Raw genomic sequence first — 23,759 nt, 5'->3', positions numbered from 1 at the left:
ACTTGATGATTTTCGTGTGCCCTTGAATTTAAACCTGGCTTAATTAAGATAGATTTTTGATAGAATTACAGTTTCATCTCGCTGAAATCGACATATTAAGTTTTGTTCTCTAACATTCACTAGATTAGAATTAGCTCTCATTTAGGCCTTATGGCTGCAGAATTTGTGAAATCAATAAATTATAACAAAGATTAATTTAAGCAACATCAAATATAACTCTTTGATAAATCCTCACCACAAAGCCTATGATTACGCTAGAGCGACTGACGGAAGTGAGGCGCTATTCAACAACACTACAATCAAGTTGACGCAATCAGCGGTGCGTTATAATCAGAAAATAATGATATCTGCAATTACGTAGAAATTGATGTCAGGAGACCGACATACATTTTCTGAAAAGCTAACTGAAATATTTCATTATATTAAAAAGTATACCTTTAATTCACGTTGTGCTTAATCGAACGAGGACAAAACGTGTCATGAACGATAATTGGTATGCAAATTAAACTGAAGATAACTCGCAATGATAGAGACGAGGGCGGATGTAGTGTATTGCGGCGCGTTCGTCTACCAACACCATCGTCTAACAATGAGTTCGTTTAAATCCAGATTGAGCCGCCTTCTTTCCGTCGTATTTATTCGATTGATGCTAGACGCCGCATTTATTCGATAGAACTAACGAAACGCACTAATGAGAATTCGATAAAACCAACGAAATAAAATAATAAAAAGATAAAATAATAAACTTAATGAGGATTATACTACATTCTTATGCTGCCGCGAAGACAGAAACTATTTGCAGACTAGCAATGACGATAGGACATGCTGTGGTAGGATGAATACCACCCACAGTGGGATCATATACAACAGTTTACAATGTTCACTTGTTTAATTGTTTAAAATCATAAATGTAGCGGAAAAAATAATTAATACTTTCAGCAAAATTAACTTGATTAGATATTATGTAATGATGATAAACTTTCACAATTGTTCTTTGGTCGTGACGTTAAATACAAAAGACTGTTTGAATTGTAAGATTTTCGCAATGTTCAGTTAAAAAAAGTTTATTTGACCTAAAGTAAATCGCATACAAAAGCATTTTGTTAATGTCGCTTATTGTCGCGGCGGTTTTATTTCACGGCTTCTGTTTATTTGACTTGAATTGTTTTGCGACTATTTATTTTTGTGAGTTAAAACTGCCCGATAAATACAATAGGCATAATTAAATCCTACATGAAAATAAGTTTGTTTACAATAACTTCTATCAAAAGGACGTAAAACAATAACGGCTAATGTAAATACGAAGCTGACTAGTCATAAGAACAGTTGTCAATCTTTGTCACATCCAACAATTTACATCACCACGGAGTTCCGTCTTCGGATCACAGAGCTATACAAATGTCTGCATTTCTACCGACATCTCGGCAATAAACTTGATCGAGCTAACATTTGCTGCTAATTAAAGCAACCGAAGTCGATCAATTGGTAATCGAACTCAAAGTTTGTTTGACGTTGATGAACGTGTCCTCCAGTTGAGACATGGATCCGACGGCCATGACGGATGGAAGGTTAGCGCTGCTGGCCACGCGAGGCCAATCGTGATCCTCCGAGGCAAATTCTGAATGGCGGTTTAGAGTCTCGTGAGCCATTCTATTACACTATATATTATTCCTATTTAGACCTATCGAAGTGACAAGAGGCTATGATTTAAAAATCTGATTAACGAATCATAAAATAATTGAATATTTATGTTTTTATAAGGTAATGCTGTGCCATGCAGATAGGGCGTTGCAATTGTACCTGATACTACCCCCCTATTGCATGATAAAAGGCAACTAAATTTAGCAGCTTATCTTTTCAGGTAGTGAGTGGGGCAGGGACGCTATTTGTAGCCTTTTCTGGTGTGGAAGTGGTCGCGAGCAGTACCGAGGACACAAAGGAACCGCTCAAGGTCACAGTCAGTGCCATATTTACAACAATGGCTGTCTTCTTCGCAACTTACTTCCTAGTCACGTGTGCTTTGACCTTGACCTTCCCATGGAACAAACTTACGGACGAAGTAGCACTACCTTTGGCATTTGAGGCGAGAAACATAGACGGATCAAAATACGTGATTGGAATTGGCGGTATATGTGGTTTGATAGCATCTACGCTTGGTTGTCTGTTCGCTGTTCCTAGGATTCTTTACGCCATGTCAAACGACAAAGTTATATCCAAATGTCTCGGACATAATCCCGTTTGTAAAACCAATACCGGCATATCCTGTTTTGGTACATTGTTTGGTGGTGTGATTGCGGCAACTTTTGCTACGTGTTTCTGCCTTGAAGTGTTGATCGAAATGATGGCTATAGGTACCTTATTATCCTTCTCTATGGTGTCTCTCTGTGTGTTATGTCAGCGTTATCAACCAGGACATATTGGCCTATATCAAGAATATGACTCCATGGATGACAGTAGATATATGCAATGTACAGAGTTCGTGTACGATCTACCATATACAACCGGTGGTTATTCAACAGATACACGCACTAAACCAAAAACTCGCCCGCAACAAAGTATAATGTCTGAGGGAACTGAATCCCAGTCACTCACGGGCGGTGTGCAAAGAGGAATGACGTATCAGAAAATGGATAGTGTTGTTAAGACAACGCCGTCTGGAAGTATCAGCAGTCTGTTCCAGGTTCCTAACGACATTCCACTGGAACCAACAAGTCGGACGTTACGGACAGTGTCTATAGCCCTCGTGCTGTATATAATTTCGTGCCTGGTGCTAGCCTTGTTTATTAAGCTTGCCGGATGTTACGTCACAAACGCGTCATGGTGGGCTTTAGTTGTAATCCTTTGTTGTGCAATCTCCTTGGTAACAACGACAATATTAATAACCAAACAGCCGCAGAATCAGACCCGACTGATATATCGGGCTCCCTATGTTCCCTTTGTGCCACTGACGTCACTGCTGCTGAATATATTCATGATGACGTCATTATCTTATACTGTTTGGATGCGGTTTTCAATCTGGTTACTGTTAGGTAAGACGTTTTGATTATTTTGTTTTTTAAATTGTTATATATGAAATAAACCCTGTAACTAGGAATCCGAGTATCCCGCTTAAGCAAATGCGTAAACCGAGATGTTATTCTAAATCATATTACATGTTATCATCAAGTTGTGTAACAATGCCTTGTGTATTTTGTTAAGCTATTTGAGATTCGGGATACATGATATCTAATTGATTCAATCTTAATTTCGTCTCTTCTTTACCCCATTAAACTAAGTCTATTATAAAAAATAAGTTTAGAAATGCATTCAAATATTAAAACAAAATATGCGATATATATTTTTATTTACATCACCATGGAAAGGAAACAACATATTCCATCGTGGTCTCAAAATAGTATAAAACACCTAAATGCATTATTCTAAATCTGAAAGGCGGCGACATCTCCCAATACCAGAGTTATTTGAGACGAAATTGAAACAGCAAAGGACAAGATGTAAACATCTAAAATGATATTGCAGGAAAATGATGATTGCATATGCTGTTTAATTTGCCACGCCATATTGCGAAAAGAATACCCGCAATTATGGATTGAAAACATTTGTCAATTAAATTCTCCTTTGTTGTTTTTGCAGGTTTGATATTGTACTTTGTTCACGGCTACCATTCTAGCGCGGAAGGAGGAACGGATGAGCAGGAAGTAGTGTTATATGCAATTGGCGAGCAAGAGGAAAACTAAGCAGCGGAGGTAGTATTCAATGAGCGAGTGAGAATGTCAAATCCGAGGATGTCTTACTATTTGGACATTCCCAAAACAATGTCGTCCTATATCTCTGTTAATAGCAATCGAAGTGGATTTAGTTCATCCAGATGTGTTTTTGTATTTAATATTTACGGATATTCCAATGAAAATCAGTGTGATAATGGTATGAGTGGCAGTGGTTTTTGTGCCAAAAAGTAATATTGATATCTTTGGCATTTTAGAATATCTTATGATTCTTTTAATCCGACATAGAAATATAGTCGATATGAATATTGACTCCCTGAAACTGTAGAAGCTAGCAGAACGGATTTGAGCATTATTTGTAATTATCCGAATACAAATAAATTTGTTTGCGATGATATCTGGTAGTTTGTATAAATAATATCTTAATGCCATGCAATGATGTTAATGAAACGACAAAGAGTGATAATTTATACAATAAAAGTTGGATTTGTATATGAGCCTATGTTTTTATTTTAATAAATTCAATATTGACAATAATACGAAATAAGCATGTACGATAGAAATAGATAAAATTCTCCTACGTCATAACAAAATGTTACCGGCTACACAGAAATCTGATACTTTTCATTGCATCATTCATTTGCTATAACGTTAGTCTACACAGTTTAAATATGTTTTGAACTAATTGAGCGTTTGCAGAAATTAGCAGAAATTTTATATTATACTTAGATTGTCTCTGTCCAAAGAAAGACTACTCTAATTGTGATCCTTAAATCTGAAACTGTAAAACACGTACTGCTGTATGGAATCTCTCCTTGTAATCAAGAGATCTCAGAGGGAAGAATGATCTGTGTCAGACAATGGTTTTTTTACTCCCCCTTTGAAATAATGAATGCAAATAAATAAAGAAACTCCATATTAGTTTTCTTAGTAAAAACATGCTTCAATTGCCGCATTTAATACGTCCTCGATACTCTAGGGGTTCCGATCACTTACGATCTCAACACCCCTGGACTATCTCATAGTAAAACTGAAGGCAGCTCAGGTGAAAAAATCTGAACCAATCACAGGCCTGTACAGTCAACCACAATATACAGTTATATATTTGTACGGTTCATTTGATATACAACAAATGACTCAATTACCTTTTCCGTTCTGTTGCCTGCACTTTTACAATGAGATAGTCCAGGGGTGTAGAGATCGTATGTGATCGGAACCCCTGGAGTATCGAGGATGCATTTAATAGATCATGTGTATCACTTTGAGCCGTTTTTCGGCCAATCCGTTATAAGTATGTTGCATGAAGATACCTTAGTGTCAGCTGCATTTTGTATGCTATTCAGAACATTTTATTTCCCCTGGGTTCATGGTAATTAAAGAGGTTAAAGGGTAAAAATTCACATTTTTATTTTTAAAGTCCTTAATAATTACATATTAATATAGAAGAAATGATATTTTTGGCAGATTCTGCATGCAATTCTTGGACTCATGAAGTTCAGAAAAGACAACTAATGAAAAATCAAATAAGTAGGTCACAGTGACCAGCTTAAGATGATTACATCCTAGAGTCACATATTGGCCATCCTCGATACTCCAGGGGTTCCGATCACATATGATCTCTTCACCCCTGGACTATATCATAGTAAAACTGGAGGCAACAGAACAGGTGATTTAGTCCTTAAATGTACATCAAAATGGTCGTATAACGGTACACTGGTTGACTGTGTGGCTTTGAAGTAGGGGGGTCGCTCTCTCTGTAGTCTTCAAAGGAAGTTTTTGCTGGACTGTGATTGGTTCAGATTTTTGGTTCCCCTGATCTGCCTTCAGTTTTAATATGAGATAGTCCAGGGATGTAGAGATCGTAAGTGATCGGAACCCCTGGAGTATCTAGAATGCACATTGGATGGGTCACATGCGTGAATTACATTATATTCAATGGATGGTATCATCTTATCATTGTAAAAGGCGAATAACTTTGGGAATTTAATTTCGTATCTACTTAGATAAAAAATACTTTAATTAAGCTAAATATGAAACCAAATCGGGTATTTAACATCTAGTTTTGTTTGTTTGTTTGATTAATAAACGTCCTATTAACAGTTATGGTCATGTAAGGACGGCCTCCCATGTATGAGGTGCGTTGCGCGTATGTTGTGCGAGGTGCGTGTTTCGGGAGACTGCGGGATATTCATGTTGTGTCTTCTTGTATAGTGGAACTGTTGCCCTTTTTATAGTGCTATATCACTGAAGCATGCCGTCGAAGACACCAAGCAACACACTCCACCCGGTCACATTATACTGACAACGGGCGAACCAGTCGTCCCACTCCCTGTATGCTGAGCGCTAAATGAGCAGCAGAAACTACCACTTTTATAGACTTTGGTGTCTCGGCCAGGGGACAGAACCAAGAGCCTTCCTCACAGGGGCGAACGCTCAACTCAAGGCCAAAAGTGAGGCGGTGCCAAGGGAGTCATTAGAAATTAGTTCTTTATAAAATGACAATTGTATTAATGAGGGTACAATTTATTTCATAAACTTATACTTTATTTTACCAAATTCTACATAAATGCCAAAAACCCTTTAAGAAGCAAATAGTTAATGGAGTAAATCAAAATAATTACCCATAGAATTGTCTCCTGGCATAATTGTGGTGTCCATATATTGACATGTAGTTAACGATCTATACAGTCAGTGTCCAATACAGCGTCTCACACTCGCTATTTCAAGCAAACCACGCATGACAGAAACTTGTCATCTTGATATGGTGGGCAGGGTAGCGAGCCGCACTTTGCTTTAACGCCATACAGCAGTTTTCCGTCATCGTTTGCGTTTCCACCTGCGACAATCTCGGGTACTCCATCCAAACAGATATATTGACTTGCCGCCTTATGATCAAAGTAACCACTAACGAGGTTTCCATGGTACGCCTCCATCCAACCAGGGTAACAATTGATTCGGCCGGGGATCATTAAAACCGCAGAATGGGGTGTACTCTCACATACAGCACATGGGACATCCTGAGAGCTGTCCGATACTCCAAACATCTCTCCTGGGTGTTCATATTCAGCCCCGTACATATAACCAGTACGGGTGTCTTGGAAGTGTTTAAAAGGGCCCCATGTAGGATCAGGTGGAAGGCAAACATACTCAGCAGCGCCTCCTGGGTTGTTATAATGCGATCCAGCCACGTAACCAGCGTACACCAGCTTTGACGTTTCTTGTGGACAATCTGTCCGTCCCCATCTTGTAAAAACTACTCGACGGTTTTCATCCTTAGAGTTCAATACCTGGATTTCAGACTGTAAATGTTGAAGTTTTTGTTCCAAAAACAATGGGTTGGCCACTGATATCCGCTCTTGAATGCACGCTTTGTTATCAACACCCATCGCAATTCCACAAACGATCAGAAACAACAATCCCGATAGAGCTGACATCATGCTTTGGCAATACCACGACGTCCACGTCCACCAAAAACTGTTCCACATGAGCTAGGCTCTTAAGGTTGAAATGAATTCGTTCTAATGTTCCTGTGGCTTCTGAGTTCTCAGATTTGAATCAGGCTGGATAAGAATTTTACACATGGAAGCTAATATAAAGATATTGTCACGGATTCCAGTAAATTTGTTTTCTACAAATACAATTAAAGTGGCAACATATTTTGTTATCTGATCCCTCTTCAGTTAAAATTATCATTGGAATGAAAATCATAAGTGCTTTTGAATTTGTTTTGTACAAAAACATCCTATTCATTATAGTGTAGATGATTTCTGCCTAATTTTACAAAATGGAAAAATAATATTTAGTAAGTACCTCATACTGTTTGACAATTTATTTTCAGGCACATTATGAATAACTTTTCGACCTTGTAAATAAATCTTAATTTGTTTTATCTGTGTGTAGCGAAGTAAACAAAATTATATAACGGAAACGCTCTCCTATACAGCTTTAATCTGTTTTGAATTAACTCAGCGTTTGCATAAATTAGCACATATTTTGTCGAACTTTTCTTGACTGGTTCTCCCGTTTTTATTATAATGTGACCGGGTGGAGCGTATCGCTTGATGTGTTAAAGGCCCACTACCTTTCCGAAGCAAAACAAAGATTTCTTTAAAACATTAATAACATCGGGAAATATATATTGATGGGCTAAGATGAGCTTACAACACCAAACATATGTAAGATTCCCTGCGTAATATATGATAACAGTGGAGAGTCATTTCGCTGTTTTGCCGTCTGACGCAGTGATAGTCAACTACCGCGCGGTATTTAGGACGACGGTGGGAAACATAAGACGACCCGTGTTATGAAAATTTACATTTTATTTATTTTAATCAAATTGTTTAACAGGTAATGATAAGTGTAGTACTAACGGTAAGTTAATAACTTTTGCGACTCTACAAAACTATCGATCTCGTTTTACATTCCCATTTTAAAAATTAAAGCCGTTTCGGAAATGTAGTAGGCCTTTAAAAGGACGTTAATTAGTCCCCTGCCGGTTTTATAGTGTTTGTCCACGTCTGTCTGAATTTGGTTTCCTGATGATAACACGAGAAATAATTGTTGGATTTCCACAACGGTAGCATATGATAAAATACAGCTTGTGATTAAATTTGGGATCAAAAGGTCAATTACAAAAATAATGGTCACTGTTACTAAAAATAGATAGTTTCGCAAATTTTAGTTTCCACACGATAACTTCAGAACAAATCAACAAATTGATGGATTTTTATCAACCTTCACACAATGGTAGCATACGTGTAAATCGAGCTTGAGATAGAATTTGGTATAAAGAGGTCAACTATAAAGGTCACTGTTAATTATTACTAAAAATAGATAACTTCAGAACACATCAAACAAAGATGAATTTTAATCAAACTTCACACAATGGTGGCGTACGAGAAAATATGGCATGGGATTGAATTTGGGGTGAAAAGGTCAACTAAGAAGGTCACTGTTACTAAAAATAGATCGTTTCACAAAGGAGGGGTGTCAATTTGGGCCATCTAGTGCCAATCGCCGATGAGCATTATTTTTTGTTCACAGATACCCGGTACCCGGGGTTTAGAACATCATAGTATGACATATGATTAAGATAAGGTGGAGGAGCAATGTTCTGCTTTGTCCAGTTTTGTTGGAACCAAATGATATTTTTGAATGATTTTTCATTAATAATAATGCATTTATATGTTGAAAACAAAAAACATTTTGGAAAATATAACGTAGTGTCAAAAATTAGGTCACAATGACCTAAATTTGTTAATTGTGAATGATTCAAGAATAAAGTTTATCTGGTGCCATAATAAAAAGAAGGAAAAATGTTATAAAGATTATATTAAATAGCATTGAGCAATATAGACTTATGCAAAGAATATTATGGATGATATATGATTAAGGAGGGGGAGCCATGGCGGCGGGGTTTGTTTGTTTTATTATTAGTTTTTAACCTTTAAAACGCATACACATGTTTTTGCACATGTTCAGAGGGTCATAAACTTGCTCAAATACTTTGCTATTAAATTTTGGAATGCAATAATAATTCTGTAAATGTTTTAAACGTGCATTGCATTAAATACAATTACATTCTCTCACGCGGTTCATTACAGAAAAATTATTTGAGTCAGTTTATCTTACTTTTGAACATAGCAATACATTTATTGGTGTTTTGAAGTTTAAAATATGAAAATCCTCTTCCCCCCTGCTCCCCCTACACAATTCCAACCCATCCACAATATACTTTGCCTAAGTTTATAATACTATTGCTTGTTAATCACAGACAAAAAAAAATCCTTTATGAGAACAAAGTTTAATGAAATGTGTGAAATGCCCCTTTGTGCTAGTTTTAAAATTTACAGCTTAGATTCGCTCTGTTCAAAGGGAGACTACTCTTATTGTGTGATGCGACCTGAAACTTTGTGCAGTGATCTGAAACAAGCTAATGTTAGAAATCCCATAGCTACCTCCCCTTACAAATATTTTGATAAGTATTAGTTATTTATAATACATGTACAATTACATTTTGCTTTCCTTTTACAACCATACAAAACTCTTTTAACTAATTTATCAAATATAATAATTCGTGATTCACCTTCGTCAAAATACATCAAACTGTTTTTTACATACTGACTCAGCATGCTATGTATTGTGTTTTTGATGTTGTTTTTGTGTGTGTGAGGGTGTGTGTGTGAGTGTGTTACAAATGTAATATATACACTATATGTCCTGCCATATTTGTATATTATATCCCATGTATTTTAAATATCGTGTATGCAAAAACTGTGGGAAAAAAAATAGAAACTGATAGAAACTGGCCACAGCCCAATTTTCTTAAAACTTTGCATATCGATAGTACTACTCCCTTTAAAATTATACTACTTCTTCCTTTTGTGATTTTAAAAAGACCCATAGCCCTGAATTCATCGTATTGATTTTCATGAAAACTACCTGCACAAACATGCCATAATAGGTTAACCTTTGTATGATATTCTACATTTTATATTCATAAATCACTTCAGTAGATCGTATACTTTATATTCGAGTCATTTCTTTTAGACTTTTAACGAGAAATTTTGTTTGAGATTATAAATTTTACGAAAAATTAAAACTTTTGGGAAAAACGAAAACGAAACATTTCTTTGTCATCTCATTTCACCCTGCTACGGTTTTGTCCACAATTTTACCCCGCAATAATAATACCCTCAGGACATTTTCTGTCTATGTCTAAATTAGTTACGAAATCGGGGAAACTGTTTTTAAGTGACTTGAAAATAGAGAGCGCAGGTACCATCAAACCAACACGCATGGTATCACTTTCAAAAGATTGGTTGCCATGGAAACAAAATGTCCTCTGATTGGTTGAAATTTAGATATTGTCAGATTTAAGTGAAAATTGGTACATGTGGTCCTGGTATTCTTTTCAGATTAAACACATTTTATTTGAAAATCAAATGTAACCCTCTTTCATCATTTTTAATTAGATATAAAATAATTTTTATCTACATAAGAGGGAAGAATAATCTTAATTTGTATCTTTGGAGTTTGAGTTGCTGACGAAAATATATGTATTTCCAATAATTATTTGATTTCTGATATTAAAAAAGAAACAATTTGTTTCACCCAAGAGCATATCTAGTTGTTTGGCTTTTTGTACTGTTAGGGAAAATGCAAGAATAAAAATGCACTAATTTTATAGTAAACATATATGTTAGTTTACAAAATTATATCACTAATTGTTGTTTTATTATGGTATCTATAATTATTTTACAGTAATTTAGGGCAAATGTTGATTTTTTAAAAATTTTCCTGGTTACATTTCAGTCTCTGCAATGCTATTTTCCCAGATTTCAATTTTATTGAAAAAGTAAGTTATAAGATTATACCTATGGCATGATTTTAAAATTGTTTAAAAGTATGGACAAAATCGATAACATGTCCATTATTTTGAGCAAACCCAATAGCATTAATTTTTCTCCTGCCGAAAATTTGTTGTTTTTTTTGCTAGAAAAATCAATTTTTAGTAATACAAATTGGTAGATATCATTATAAATGGGTATAAAATAAAGAATGAAGTAAAAATAATTAAACAATGTCAAAAGATGGACACAAGGGATCCCTTGCCTCATACCTAGAGTACATGTATTGTTAGAAAACATTATTTTAGGGCCTTTATGGTTTTTTAAAAATACGAAATGGATTTGTTTGTTTGTTTGATTATTTTAATGTCCTATTAACAGCCAGAGTCATGTAAGGACGGCCTCCCATGTATGCAGTGTGTAGCGTGTGTGAAGTGCGAGGTGTGTTTTTTGGGTAAATTGCGGTATGTTCGTGTTGTGTCATGTATAGTGGAACTGTTGCCCTTTTTATAGTGCTATATCACTCTTAAACTTGTACATAACTTTATATGTACAGTGTTTCGTCACTATATGAATCAACCAACTGACGAAAACAAACATTTGCTTATGAAAACACTATGAATACAACGATTCCCGTACATCGATCAGCTGATTTCAAACATCACGCCAGTTTCATATCATCAAAAAAGCTAGCCCCACACAATATTTTAATGAACGACATTTAATGTGTTTTTTCTTGATATAGAATCAACTAATGTTTACTGTAATAAGTCAATCAAATCTTATTTAAACTATAATTCTTGTTTATCGTTTGTCAATTGCAAAATAAAGGTCGTCCGGAAGGTGGAAGTTTGAAAACGCGACGTTGTTGAACGACTTTGTCATCCAGCTGTTCCGTTAATCTCGTTTCTCGTCGTGTATTGGTGTCATGCTCTTATATATAATATAATAACCTTTCAATAATTTTTATTTTCATAAATTATTCTTATGTAAATTTATGGATTGAATGTATTTTTTTCTAATTTTCATAGCGCCTATGAATAGCAGAAGCTCCACGGTATATGTACAGTTTGTAGATAGCTTCTGCTATTCATAACCGCTATGAAAATTAGAAAAATACAATCAATCCCCAAAAGAATTTGTACATACATACTAAAATTAATTCGAGAAGTAAATAATTAAGAAAGAAAATCAAAATGATTACCCCTAGATTTGTTGTCTTCTGGCACAATTTTGGCGTCCCTATAGCTTACAGTTACTACATGTACATGTAGTTAGCGGGGTATACAGTCAGTGTACGTGTCCAATACAGCTTCCCACATTCGCTATTTTCAAGCAAACCACGCATGACAGAAACTTGTCATCTTGATATGGAGGGCAGGGTAGCGATCCGCACTTTGCTTTAACACCATATAGGAGTTTTCCGTCAACTTCTGCGTTTCCACCTTCGACAATCTCGGGTGCTCCATCCAAACAGATGTATTGACTTGCTGCTTTATGATCAAAATAACCACTAACGAGGTTACCATGGTACGCCTCCACCCAACCAGGGTAACAATTGACTCGGCCGGGGATCATCAAAACCGCAGAATGGGATGTACTCTCACATACAGCACATGGGACATCCTCAGAGTGTTCCGTACATATAACCAGTACGGGTGTCTTGGAAGTGTTTAAAAGGGCCCCATGTAGGGATCAGGTGGGAGGCAAACATACTCAGCAGCGCCTCCTGGGTTGTTATAATGCGATCCAGCCACGTAACCAGCGTACACCAGCTTTGACGTTTCTTGTGGACAATCTGTCCGTCCCCATCTTGTAAAAACTACTCGACGGTTTTCATCCTTAGATTTCAATACCTGGATTTCAGACTGTAGATGTTGAAGTTTTTGTTCCAAAAACAATGGGTTGGTCACTGATATCCGCTCTTGAATGCACGCTTTGTCATCAGTACCCAAAGAAATTCCACAAACGATAAGAAACAACAATCCCAGTAGAGCTGACATCATGCTTTGGCAAAGAAAGTTAAATACGAAAACAGTTCACCAAGACGTCTACTCGTTAAAAGGTTTGTCCAAAAACTGTTCCACATCATCCGTTAGGCTGCTAAGGGTTAGAAATGTCGTTCTAATGTACTGTCCAATATTAGCATTTTCACATTTTTTGTAACTGGAGAACAATAATTAGATAACAGTTTCTCCTAAGCTTAGCATTGGCATGTATAGAAAGTGCAAGGTCCCTCTTCAATGAAATCCATCTTAAGAGTATTGATAATTCATACCTTCTTGCTCTCAATGAACAAAAGATGTATCCTTCTCTCAATGCTAAAGAGAAATGTAGTCTTTTAACATCTAATTATCAAAATGATGAAGATAAGTATTTCCATGTAACCTTGACATGTAAGGTAGATATTTCAAAAAATTATGTGGATAATGATATAAGGTGTTACAATATAGCACAGTGGTGTAAGAAGTCTGAGAAATAATGCAATTATAAATGATAAGAATAGTGAATAATGAAACAATGTGTTACAATAGAGTACAGAGTTGAAAGAAATAAAGAAATAATGCATAATATGTGTGTTAAATGTTAATATATGTGTTGAAACACTATTAATAAAGACTGTTATAAATTATTTTTACAAATGATGAAGATATGTACTAGAAGTTGGAGTCAACCAGTACAGGGAATAAATCAAAGTTTCCCCTAACATTTATTTCTTGGCTTACAATGGAGAATGATAACAATATGTATACTATTTCAAGTTTACTCTGTATATTGTTAACAGTTACACCGGAATGTTTACTTTCTGGGATGAAGTGTCTTCCAAATGTCAATTTTTTTTGCATTGCATGTCAGTTTTTATTGCGCGTTTTTTTCATTTGATTTCATATCATGTAGTCATCTTACATATTAGAAAGTCGTTATTTCATATCACGTAGCTAGCTTTTTTTCTATAAAAACATTATAATTCACAATGTGTTTTAAGATTTGCCATATATAAAGAGGATAAAAAATCTTTATTTTATTTACTGAATTTTGTCTTTTTTTGTACCGTATAATCATTTATCTGGAAAATGCATAGGATATACTTGCTCAATGTATTGATATACTTGATCTGCATAAATGCTGTTATATATTTAGTGTGTATACCACACATAAATGGTATTGATGGAAACCATTTGCGTTATATGTAGGAGACGTTTAAGGCAAAACATATTCAAGGTGTCAATGTCATGATCCCAAAATGTATTTGGTGTATAAACCTCACTCTAACAATGGCCTAAATAACAATATTCATAACGTAGGAGATGTTGATGAATCCAAAGATATACATTATAATCAGTCAATATAGACCAAGAATTTTACATCAAATTGCCGTTTCGACATTAATGTTTATTGTATTGTTACAATGTAGCGATTTGTAAACTTCTTCATAAACCAATGGAATGATTCTAATCATGAGCACACCGATAAACAATTTTTGAGCCCCACGCAGTATATATTGGCGAGGAAATTGTTTTGATTAGTTTTGCCTGTGGGGAAAATAACGATACGCATGCGCCAGTGTAGGGAACTTCCGGTAAAAGGTCTTGTGTGGGTTCAGCTTACTGTCAATTACACTAATATTTTATCTCGCCAGATGAATAATGAGCCTAGTGGAGTTAGCTTACCGTCAAATTTACAACAATAGCTTATCTTACCAGGAGTATGGACCTAAACCAGCCTCATCCTAAATACATAAGAAGTAAAATATGTACATTTAGATAATTATCATTTAAGAAGTAGTAATTTAAGAATTATAATTGCGTGAACAATTTTACGTTAATTTAGTTTTGTTTGACGTTTTGTTAGAAAAAAAACACATACTGTTTTATATACTACCCATTTGCCCCACGTAATGATCTTTCCTTTTTAAAGGGATAGCAACTTATTTTTCATTTGTAAAGGCGAACTTTAATGACATAAAAGCCATTTCAATCAATCTTCATAAAAACTACCATGGGTCTACGTATTGCTTTCCTTTTTTTAAAGGAAAGCAAACTTTCCTTTTTTTAAAGGAAAGCAAACTTGTTTAGTTTTATTTACATATTAAATACAAATCCACATGCAATGAGATCAACACAACATCTGAGCTCAAACATTCTGTTCTCCATATAAACGACCACAACAATCAAACCTGAACTGCCTAGCCAAACGTCTCTCTAACCTATCCAGACAATATATCGCATTATTCTTGATAACCCGCTACTAGAATCAGCTGACAGCTACTCAGGGACCTATTTCACAGAGGGTCGTTTAAACAGACCCCCCTTTGACCTGCACGCTCTCCATAGTATATTATCAGATAAAATTAGATTGAATAATTTTTTCCTTTCCATTTTTAGGTCATCTGACCCGAAGGGTCAGGATGACCAATAGTCGTCATGTTTTTTCGTCCGTCGTCGTCCGCCGTGCGTTAAACTTTTCACATTTTGAACTTCCTCTCAAGTTCTACCCAGTGCGATTTAGCTGAAACCTACCATGAAATGATCCTGACATGGTCCCGACAAAGCGTTTTTATTTTTCGGGTCGATCTGAAATCCAAGATGGCCGCCATCTTGAAAACACATTTTGAACTTAATTTCAAGTTCTATGAGAGTGCGATTTGGCTGAAACTTGCATGAAATGATCCTGACATGGTCCTGACAAAGGTGGTTTGTTATTTTTGGGTCGATCTGAAATCCAAGATGGCCGCCACAGCCGCCATCTTGAAAAAATATTTTGAACTTCTTCTCAAGTTCTACCGGTGCAATTTGGCTGAAACATGCATGAAATGATCCGACATGGTCCCGACAAAGTGTTGTTATTTTATCGGGTTGATCCGAAATTCAAGATGGGCCGCCCACGGCCGCCATCTTAAAAACACATTTTTGAACTTCTTCTCAAGTTCTACCAGTGCGATTTGGCTGAAACTTTGCATGAAATGATCCTGACATGGTCCCAACAAAGTGTTGCTATTTTACGGGTCGATCCGAAGTCCAAGATGGCCGCCACAGCCGCCATCTTGAAAAACACATTTTGCACTTCTTCTCAAGTTCTACCTATGCGATTTGGCTGAAACTTGTCCCCGACAATGTTTTGTTATTTTTCGGATCAATCCGAAATCCAAGATGGCCGCCACAGCCGCCATCTCTTGAAAACTATTTTGAACTTCTTCTCAAGTTATACCAGTGCGATTTGGCTGAAACATGCATGAAATGATCCCGACATGTCCCGACAAAGTGATTGTTTTATTTTATCGGGTTGATCTGAAATTCAAGATGGCCGCCACAGCCGCCATCTTGAAAACACATTTGAACTTCTTCTCAAGTTCTACCAGTGACGATTTGGCTGAAACTTGCATGAAATGATCACTGACATGGTCCCAACAAAGTGTTGCTATTTTTCGGGTCGATCCGAAATCCAAGATGGCCGCCACAGCCGCAATCTTGAAAGCACATTTTGAACTTCTTCTCAAGTTCTACCGGTGCGATTTGGCTGAAACTTGCAATGAAATGATCCTGAATGGTCCCGACAAAAGTGTTGTTATTTTATCGGTTCGATCCGGAAATTCAAGATGGCCGCCACAGCCGCCATTCTTGAAAAAATATTTTGAACTTCTTCTCAAGTTCTACCAGTGCGATTTAGCTGAAACTTACATGAAATGATCCTGACATGGTCCCGACAAAGCGTTTTTATTTTCCGGGTCGATCTGAAATCAAGATGGCAAGATGGCCGCCATCTTGAAAACACATTTTGAACTTAATAATCAAGTTCTATGAGTGCGATTTGGCTGAAACTTGCATGAAATGATCCTGACATGGTCCTGACAAAGTGTTTTTATTTTTCGGGTCGATCTGAAATCCAAGATGGCCGCCACAGCCGCCATCTTGAAAAGCACACTTTGAACTTCTTGTCAAGTTCTACCAGTGCGATTTGGCTGAAACTTGCATGAAATGATCCTGACATAGTCCCGACAATGTGTTGTTATTTTTCGGATCAATCCGAAATCCAAGATTGGCCGCCACAGCCGCCATCTTGAAAAAACATTTTGAACTTCTTCTCAAGTTCTACCGTGCGATTTGGCTGAAACTTGCATGAAATGATCCTGACATGGTCCCGACAAAGTGTTTGTTATTTTTCGGGTCGATCCGAAATCCAAGATGGCCGCCACGCCGCCATCTTGAAAACACATTTTGAACTTCTTCTCAAGTTCTACCAGTGCGATTTGGCTGAAACTTGCATGAAATGATCCTGACATGGTCCCGACAAAGTGTTGTTATTTTCGGGTCGATCCGAAATCCAAGAAAAGGCCGCCACAGCCGCCATCTTGAAAAACACATTTTGAACATTCTTCTCAAGTTCTACCTATGCGATTTGGCTGAAACTTGCATGAAATGATCCTGAAATGGTCCCGACAAAGTGTTGTTATTTTATCGGGTTGATCCGGAATTCAAGATGGCCGCCACTGCCGCCATCTTGAAAACACATTTTGAACTTCTTCTCAAGTTCTACCAGTGCGAATTGGCTGAAACTTGCATGAAATGATCCTGACATGGTCCCGACAAAGTGTTGTTCTTATTTTTCGGGTCGATCCGAAATCTAAGATTGCCGCCACAGCCGCCATCTTGAAAACACATTTTGAACTTCTTCTCAAGTTCTACCGTGCGATTTGGCTGAAACTTGCATGAAATGATCCTGACATGGTCCCGACGAAGTGTTGTTACATCTTTGGTTGATCCCAAATTGAAGATGGCAACCATGGCACTATATTTAATTAATTTCCTATATGTTAAGGCCCTTGGGCCTCTTGTTTGAAATAAAATTTGTTGAAAGAAATTGAAAATGATCCTAACATGGTCCTGACAAAGTGACACCTTATATTATTAATTTTACTATTGCCAAGGTAGTCAGATGACCGTTAAGGCCCTATGGGCCTCTTGTATTATTTTTTTTTCTTTAAAAACGCTTCTTCTCCGTAATCTCTTCATGCCCATATCAGATCACAACGATAAGGAAAGACCATCAAAATGTCAAATTAAGGTATCAAAATAGCACCTTCCCCAATTTATCAGTCGGTTGTTATAAGAAAGGAATGTTAATTATTTCAAAGCAACGTTAGAAAAGTGACACAGCTTTGACGAAATAACTTAAAGCAACGTGAAATTTGACAAAGAAGAATTGTACAACACTAGACAAAAAATCGACTGCTTTTGTGGTTGTTGACAATGTTTTTGTGTGAAGTGAAACTACTGTCGAAACTATGTTGACAAGGCGTGTATGGGACATCGTATATCACGGATTCCAGTGAATTAATTCTTCTACAAATCAATTAAATTCTTCAATCATTGGTAAACCAGTTTTAATCCTTGGTTGATTTTGATTAATTAAACATCAAATAAACAGCCAGGATTCTTTATGAGAGCAAAAATTAAGGAAATGTGTGAAATGTTCTTTTTGCGCATCTTTAATATTGTGTTAATTTTAGAGTTCAGACTCACTTAGTTCAAAGGGAGATTACTCTATTGTTGTACGACCTGAAAATGTGTGCATTGACATGAATCTGTATTACTAGATGTCTGGAAACTTGTGTTGTTTATAAACAAGGGGGCCCGGAGGCATTTTGGCGCCTAGCAAAGAATGATTTATTTCAGACAATGGAAAGAACAATCTTTTCATTCTCCTTTTGAAATAACTTCAAATTAAGTCTTCCGAGTAGAAACACACTATTTGTCATATGTATGTTGCGTTTGGATTTGTTCCAAAATTAATATGCATAATCAAGACTAAGTCTCTACTAATTTAATTTCAGGAAGCTAGTCTAGACCTTTTTCAGTACTTTCTGAGAAAATGACAAAATCAAATTCAAGATAGCTGCTTGTAAGTCCTGTTGGCCGATCACGGACGACAGACGACAGTAACGCGGACTAAAGATGTTGTGAATACGTGTACCGATGGTGAGCTAAAACAACGAATTATCTTTATATATTTCCATTTCCATTTTTAGGTCCTTTGACCCGAAGGGTCAAGATGACCTATTGTCATCGTGCACCGTTCGTCGTCGTGCACCATCCATAAACTTTTCCTTTAAATCGCTACTTATCAAACAGCTCTCAACGGATTTTAACCACATTTGGCAACAAAACATCCTTAGGGGAAGGGGAACAGATTTTGTATAAATGGTGACATTGACCTCCCCTGGGGCCTGAAGGCAGGGTCCAATAGGGGAATTTTTGGTAATTCTTTAAAAGGCTATTAGTCAAAATGTTTTTAATGGATTTTAACCGAATTTGGCCAGACATCCTTAGGGGAAGTGGAACAATCACATGTCTACTCATTAGAAAGAAGGAATGATGAACCACAAGCGTTTGACTCTATAGAGATTGTTTCTCTCTATATATATGTAATACTGTGTCAAGGTCTATAACTCGACCGCTCATATAACATTACCCAATTTCACAAAAATAAATTGTGCCTCTAGCCGCAATGTTAGTACTCATATCCATTGTCACATCTTATACGGTTTGTTGATAATCATATTTTTTTCTGAAATGGGGTAGTGTTAAATATGACCGGCCGAGTTATAGCCTAGACCTTGAAAATGTATTACATGGAGAGAGAAAAATGTTTTTAGAGACAAACGCCTGACATAGGTGAACATCATCGAAGCCAATATAGTGCAATGTTGATCGATTGACTGATTTCGTTCGCTGTACATTAATGGAACAAATTGTCCTGCCTCATTATACACACAAATTTTAATACATTCACTTTTGTTATGACATAACTATCACCATCAATAATTCAGGTCAATATTACACTTACTGTTATGTCGTTCTATCCAGCCATGAATTATTCTGCATTTGCATATTACAGAGTTATCTGCCCTTGCGAGTAGGTATTAGTTGTGAAGTCATGTGTTTGCGAGCGTAACGTCATGCTTTTCGGAGAAACGACGTAAATTGCGCCCATAAAATAATGACGTCACAATGGATACCTACCAGCAAGGGAGCTAACTCTGTAATATGCAAAGACGGAATTGAGGTTTGACTTCAGTAAGTTGTCAAACCTGTAATCTGTCGGGGGGAGGTATCAGGATGCAATAAAACAGAAATATCCAGATACAAAACAATGACTAATGATCTATACCTGACAACTTCACAAAATAATTAATGTAAAATAACCATTTTATTAATGCGGATACAAGGTATTACATAAAGTTGTACATAATTTTATCAATTTGTACACAAATGCTAAAACTCCTCTAGAAGTAAATAATTATGGAAGATAATTAAAATGATTACCCCTAGAATTGTTGTCTTCTGAGATATGGCCCAATTATGGCGTCCCTACATCATACCGTAACTACATGTAAATAGCGGTGTCAACAGTCAGTCTACAATACAGCTCCTCGCACTCGCTATTTCAAGCAAACCACGCATGACAGAAACTTGTCATCTTCATATGGTGGGCAGGGCAGAGATCCGCACTTTGATATAACACCATACAGCAGTTTTCCGTCATCGTTTGCGTTTCCACCTTCGACAATCTCGGGTGCTCCATCCAAACAGATGTACTGACTTGCTGCTTTATGATCAAAATAACCACTAGCGAGGTTACCATGGTACGCCTCCACCCAACCAGGGTAACAATTGACTCGGCCGGGGATCATCAAAACCGCAGAATGGGGTGTACTCTCACATACAGCACATGGAATATCCTGAGAGGTATCCGATACCCCAAACATTTCTTTTGGATGTTCATATTCAGCCCCGTACATATAACCAGTACTGCCAGGCTGGTAGTGTTTAAAAGGGCCCCATGTAGGATCAGGTGGAAGGCAAACATACTCCGCAGCGCCTCCTGGGTTGTTATAATGCGATCCACCCACATAACCAGCGTACACCAGCTTTGACGTTTCTTGTGGACAATCTGTCCGTCCCCATCTTGTAAAAACTACTCGACGGTTTTCATCCTTAGATTTCAATGTCTGAATTTCAGACTGTAGATGTTGAAGTTTTTGTTCCAAAAACAATGGGTTGGCCACTGATATCCGCTCTTGAATGCACGCTTTGTCATCAGCACCAAAAGAAATTCCACAAACGATCAGAAACAACAATCCCGAAAGAACTGACATTTCGTTAGTGTAAAACCGACACAATGAGCACGTTCAGTTGTATCAAAGGTCGTCAAAAATCTACTTCCCGATCATGCAGCTCCTGAGATATAGTTCCCCTAAGTTTGACGTATACTTAATATATGGTGGCTGTACGGATGATTACCATTTTCCAGCTTTTGGTGGACTCACAGGGACCTGACATGAATGATTATAATCACTTAACATAATATGTTTACTATGAAAGTAAATATATAGAATATGGACTGGTAATATGTAGCATATCCCTGTGGCTAGAACTGGTAGGCTGGGTTTGAAGTTTCGTTTTACCCTTTTTTGAAGTAATTATTACCTATCTGAGAAGAGAGTTAGATAAGGCCAGATCAAATTTGCAATTTAACACACAGAAACAGACCATCGTATGTTGACTTTTTCTTTAATCGTCCTGAAATCACCGATAACACAGATTTACGTTTCCTTTTTCACGGATTACATTTCGTTTTGCGATAAAGGAATTCGCGGAATTTATACCTTTGGGAACTTTGGTAATGGTTAGCGCCAATACATCAACTACTAGCCATAAACTTCTTATTGGATTTTGATCAAATTCAGTCAAAAACAAATTTGGGGGAACGTAAAATGATTTTGTGTAAATAATGGCTCTGATCCCCCTGGGGCAGAGGGCTGATTCCAACAGGGGAAATAGAGGAACATTCCTTCAAATTACTACTTGTTATAAAGTTCAAATTGGATTTTGACCAAATTTAGTCAGAAACAACTTTGGGGAAATGTGATCACATTTTGTTTTGTATAAATGATGGCTCTGATCCCCCTGGGGCAGGAGTGGTGGGGCGCAACATGGAAAATAGATGAAAATTCCTTCAAAACGCTACTAGTCATAAAGTTCTTATTGGATTTTGACCAAATTCGGTTTGTAACACACGTCCCCTGCCGTCAATTACATTTTTCTAATCTTTGTCCAGTTGCTATAGCTTAGTTATGCTATCATTGTATGAAGTTTGAACAAATTCTCCGGAAACGAAAATTTCTGAAACAAATTATTTTTAGCAACAGTGACATTTTGACCCCAAAATAAATCCCAAGCTATATTATCCCCTATGTTACCATGTACATGTATGAAGTTTGAACTAATTCCGTTGATGAGTTCTCAACTTATCATCCAGAAACTAAAATTTGTTAAATAAACTCTTTGTAGTAATAATGACTTTTATAGTTGACCTTTAACCCCAAAATCCAATCCCAAGCTGTATTTTCTCATATGATTATATGAAGTTTAAACGAATTCCGATGATCTGTTCTCAACTTAATATCCGGGAACTTAAATTTGCGACTCAATCTATTTTTTTATAAAAGTGACCTTTGTAGTTAACCTTTTGACCCCAAATTCAATCCCAAGCTGTATTTTTTATATGCTACCATTGTGTGAAGTTTGATCAATATAACGCATTATTATAAAGCTTCTCGCAGCTGAATTATAACTTCGAACTTAAAAAAATATATATTTGTTATTGCTTAAATGGACAAAGCGATTAAATAGGATATTACTTTTCTCTTCCTATTCTCCCTGATGTCTCCCTTGACACCGCCTCACCGCGCTCGCCCCTATGAGGTAGGGTCTAGGTTCTGTCCCTGGCCGGGACACACGAAAGTTTTTTAAAGTGGTAGTTTCTGCTCTTGCGTAGTGCTCAGCGTACTGAACGGAGTGGGACGACCGGTGCGCCCGTTGTCAGTGTAAAGTGACCTGGTGGGATGTGGTGCTTGGTGTCTTCGGCAGCATACTTCAGTGATATAGCACTATAAGAGACACAACACGAAAATACCGCAGTCTCCCAAAACATGCACCTCACACTTCACATACGTCCATATTAAACTGTAGACTAAAAAATGGCGGATGAAATAAACTTGATAACTTCTGCTCAGGCAGGATTCAGGAAAAAACACTCTCCAATGACAATATTTTTTCATAATGAGGAAAAACGGTATAAAGCTAGTATATTAATAATCCGAAATAAAAGGCCAAAATAAATTCAAAGTAAAATCAAAATCATTTCTATGGAATACATATTCAGCCACTATAGGGCCTTCTTCAGTCCGAAATAACACTAACACCAATATTTTTTATTCTCCGTGTTCTAAATTCGATCTGTTTCTCATTCGGTAAAAATTATTTTGTTCGTTTGTTGATTTTGGAAAAGCATTTGATTCAGTCTGGAGACTCGGTTTTATGGCAAAAAGTTCAAAGAAGCAATATAACTGGAAACATGTGTAAAGCAATAATTAATTAATATGAAAATACAAAATCCTGTGTCAAAAATGGAAATTATGTATCTGATATGTGTATTAGCAACGTCGGTATACAGCAAGGAGAAAATTTGTCACCTTTATTATTCGCTATTTTTGTTAATGATATGAAATGTTTTTTTGACTGTTTGAAGAATATGAAATGTTTAGGTAATACTATTGGAATATATATATATACACTATTTGTAATTCTTTATGCAGATGATACAGTTCTGATGAATGTCTGAA

At 36.6% G+C, this 23,759-nt stretch overlaps 3 protein-coding genes and 1 pseudogene across 3 annotated transcripts in view; 1 reads left to right on the top strand and 3 right to left on the bottom strand.

Annotated features, from left to right (window-relative positions):
- LOC138318646 (cationic amino acid transporter 2-like) overlaps positions 1–4,217 on the top strand; it is a 35,902-nt gene extending 31,685 nt beyond the window's left edge. Inside the window, exons 8-9 of the mRNA XM_069261212.1 lie at positions 1,862–3,029; positions 3,634–4,217. Of these exons, the coding sequence (XP_069117313.1) occupies positions 1,862–3,029; positions 3,634–3,737 (1,272 nt within the window). The 3' untranslated portion in view covers positions 3,738–4,217. The remainder of the gene's footprint in view (positions 1–1,861; positions 3,030–3,633) is intronic.
- Positions 4,218–6,283: 2,066 nt separating this feature from the next.
- LOC138309735 (uncharacterized) lies at positions 6,284–7,270 on the bottom strand. Its single transcript, XM_069250957.1, has one exon. The coding sequence runs from the start codon at positions 7,208–7,210 to the stop codon at positions 6,443–6,445; it is 768 nt and encodes a 255-aa protein (XP_069107058.1). The 5' UTR covers positions 7,211–7,270; the 3' UTR covers positions 6,284–6,442.
- A 4,847-nt stretch (positions 7,271–12,117) lies between these two features.
- Positions 12,118–13,078, bottom strand: LOC138309726 (uncharacterized; annotated as a pseudogene).
- Positions 13,079–19,838: 6,760 nt separating this feature from the next.
- Positions 19,839–21,337, bottom strand: LOC138309715 (uncharacterized). Its single transcript, XM_069250938.1, has one exon. It carries the CDS (start codon positions 21,228–21,230, stop codon positions 20,514–20,516), a length of 717 nt encoding a protein of 238 aa, XP_069107039.1. The 5' UTR covers positions 21,231–21,337; the 3' UTR covers positions 19,839–20,513.
- Between the last annotated feature and the right edge of the window lie 2,422 nt (positions 21,338–23,759).

Source organism: Argopecten irradians, chromosome 1 (assembly GCF_041381155.1).
Source record: "Argopecten irradians isolate NY chromosome 1, Ai_NY, whole genome shotgun sequence".
Lineage (NCBI taxonomy): Eukaryota > Metazoa > Mollusca > Bivalvia > Pectinida > Pectinidae > Argopecten > Argopecten irradians.
The sequence above is the reverse complement of the archived record's forward strand: the minus strand, read 5'-3'. Positions and strand labels throughout refer to the sequence as shown.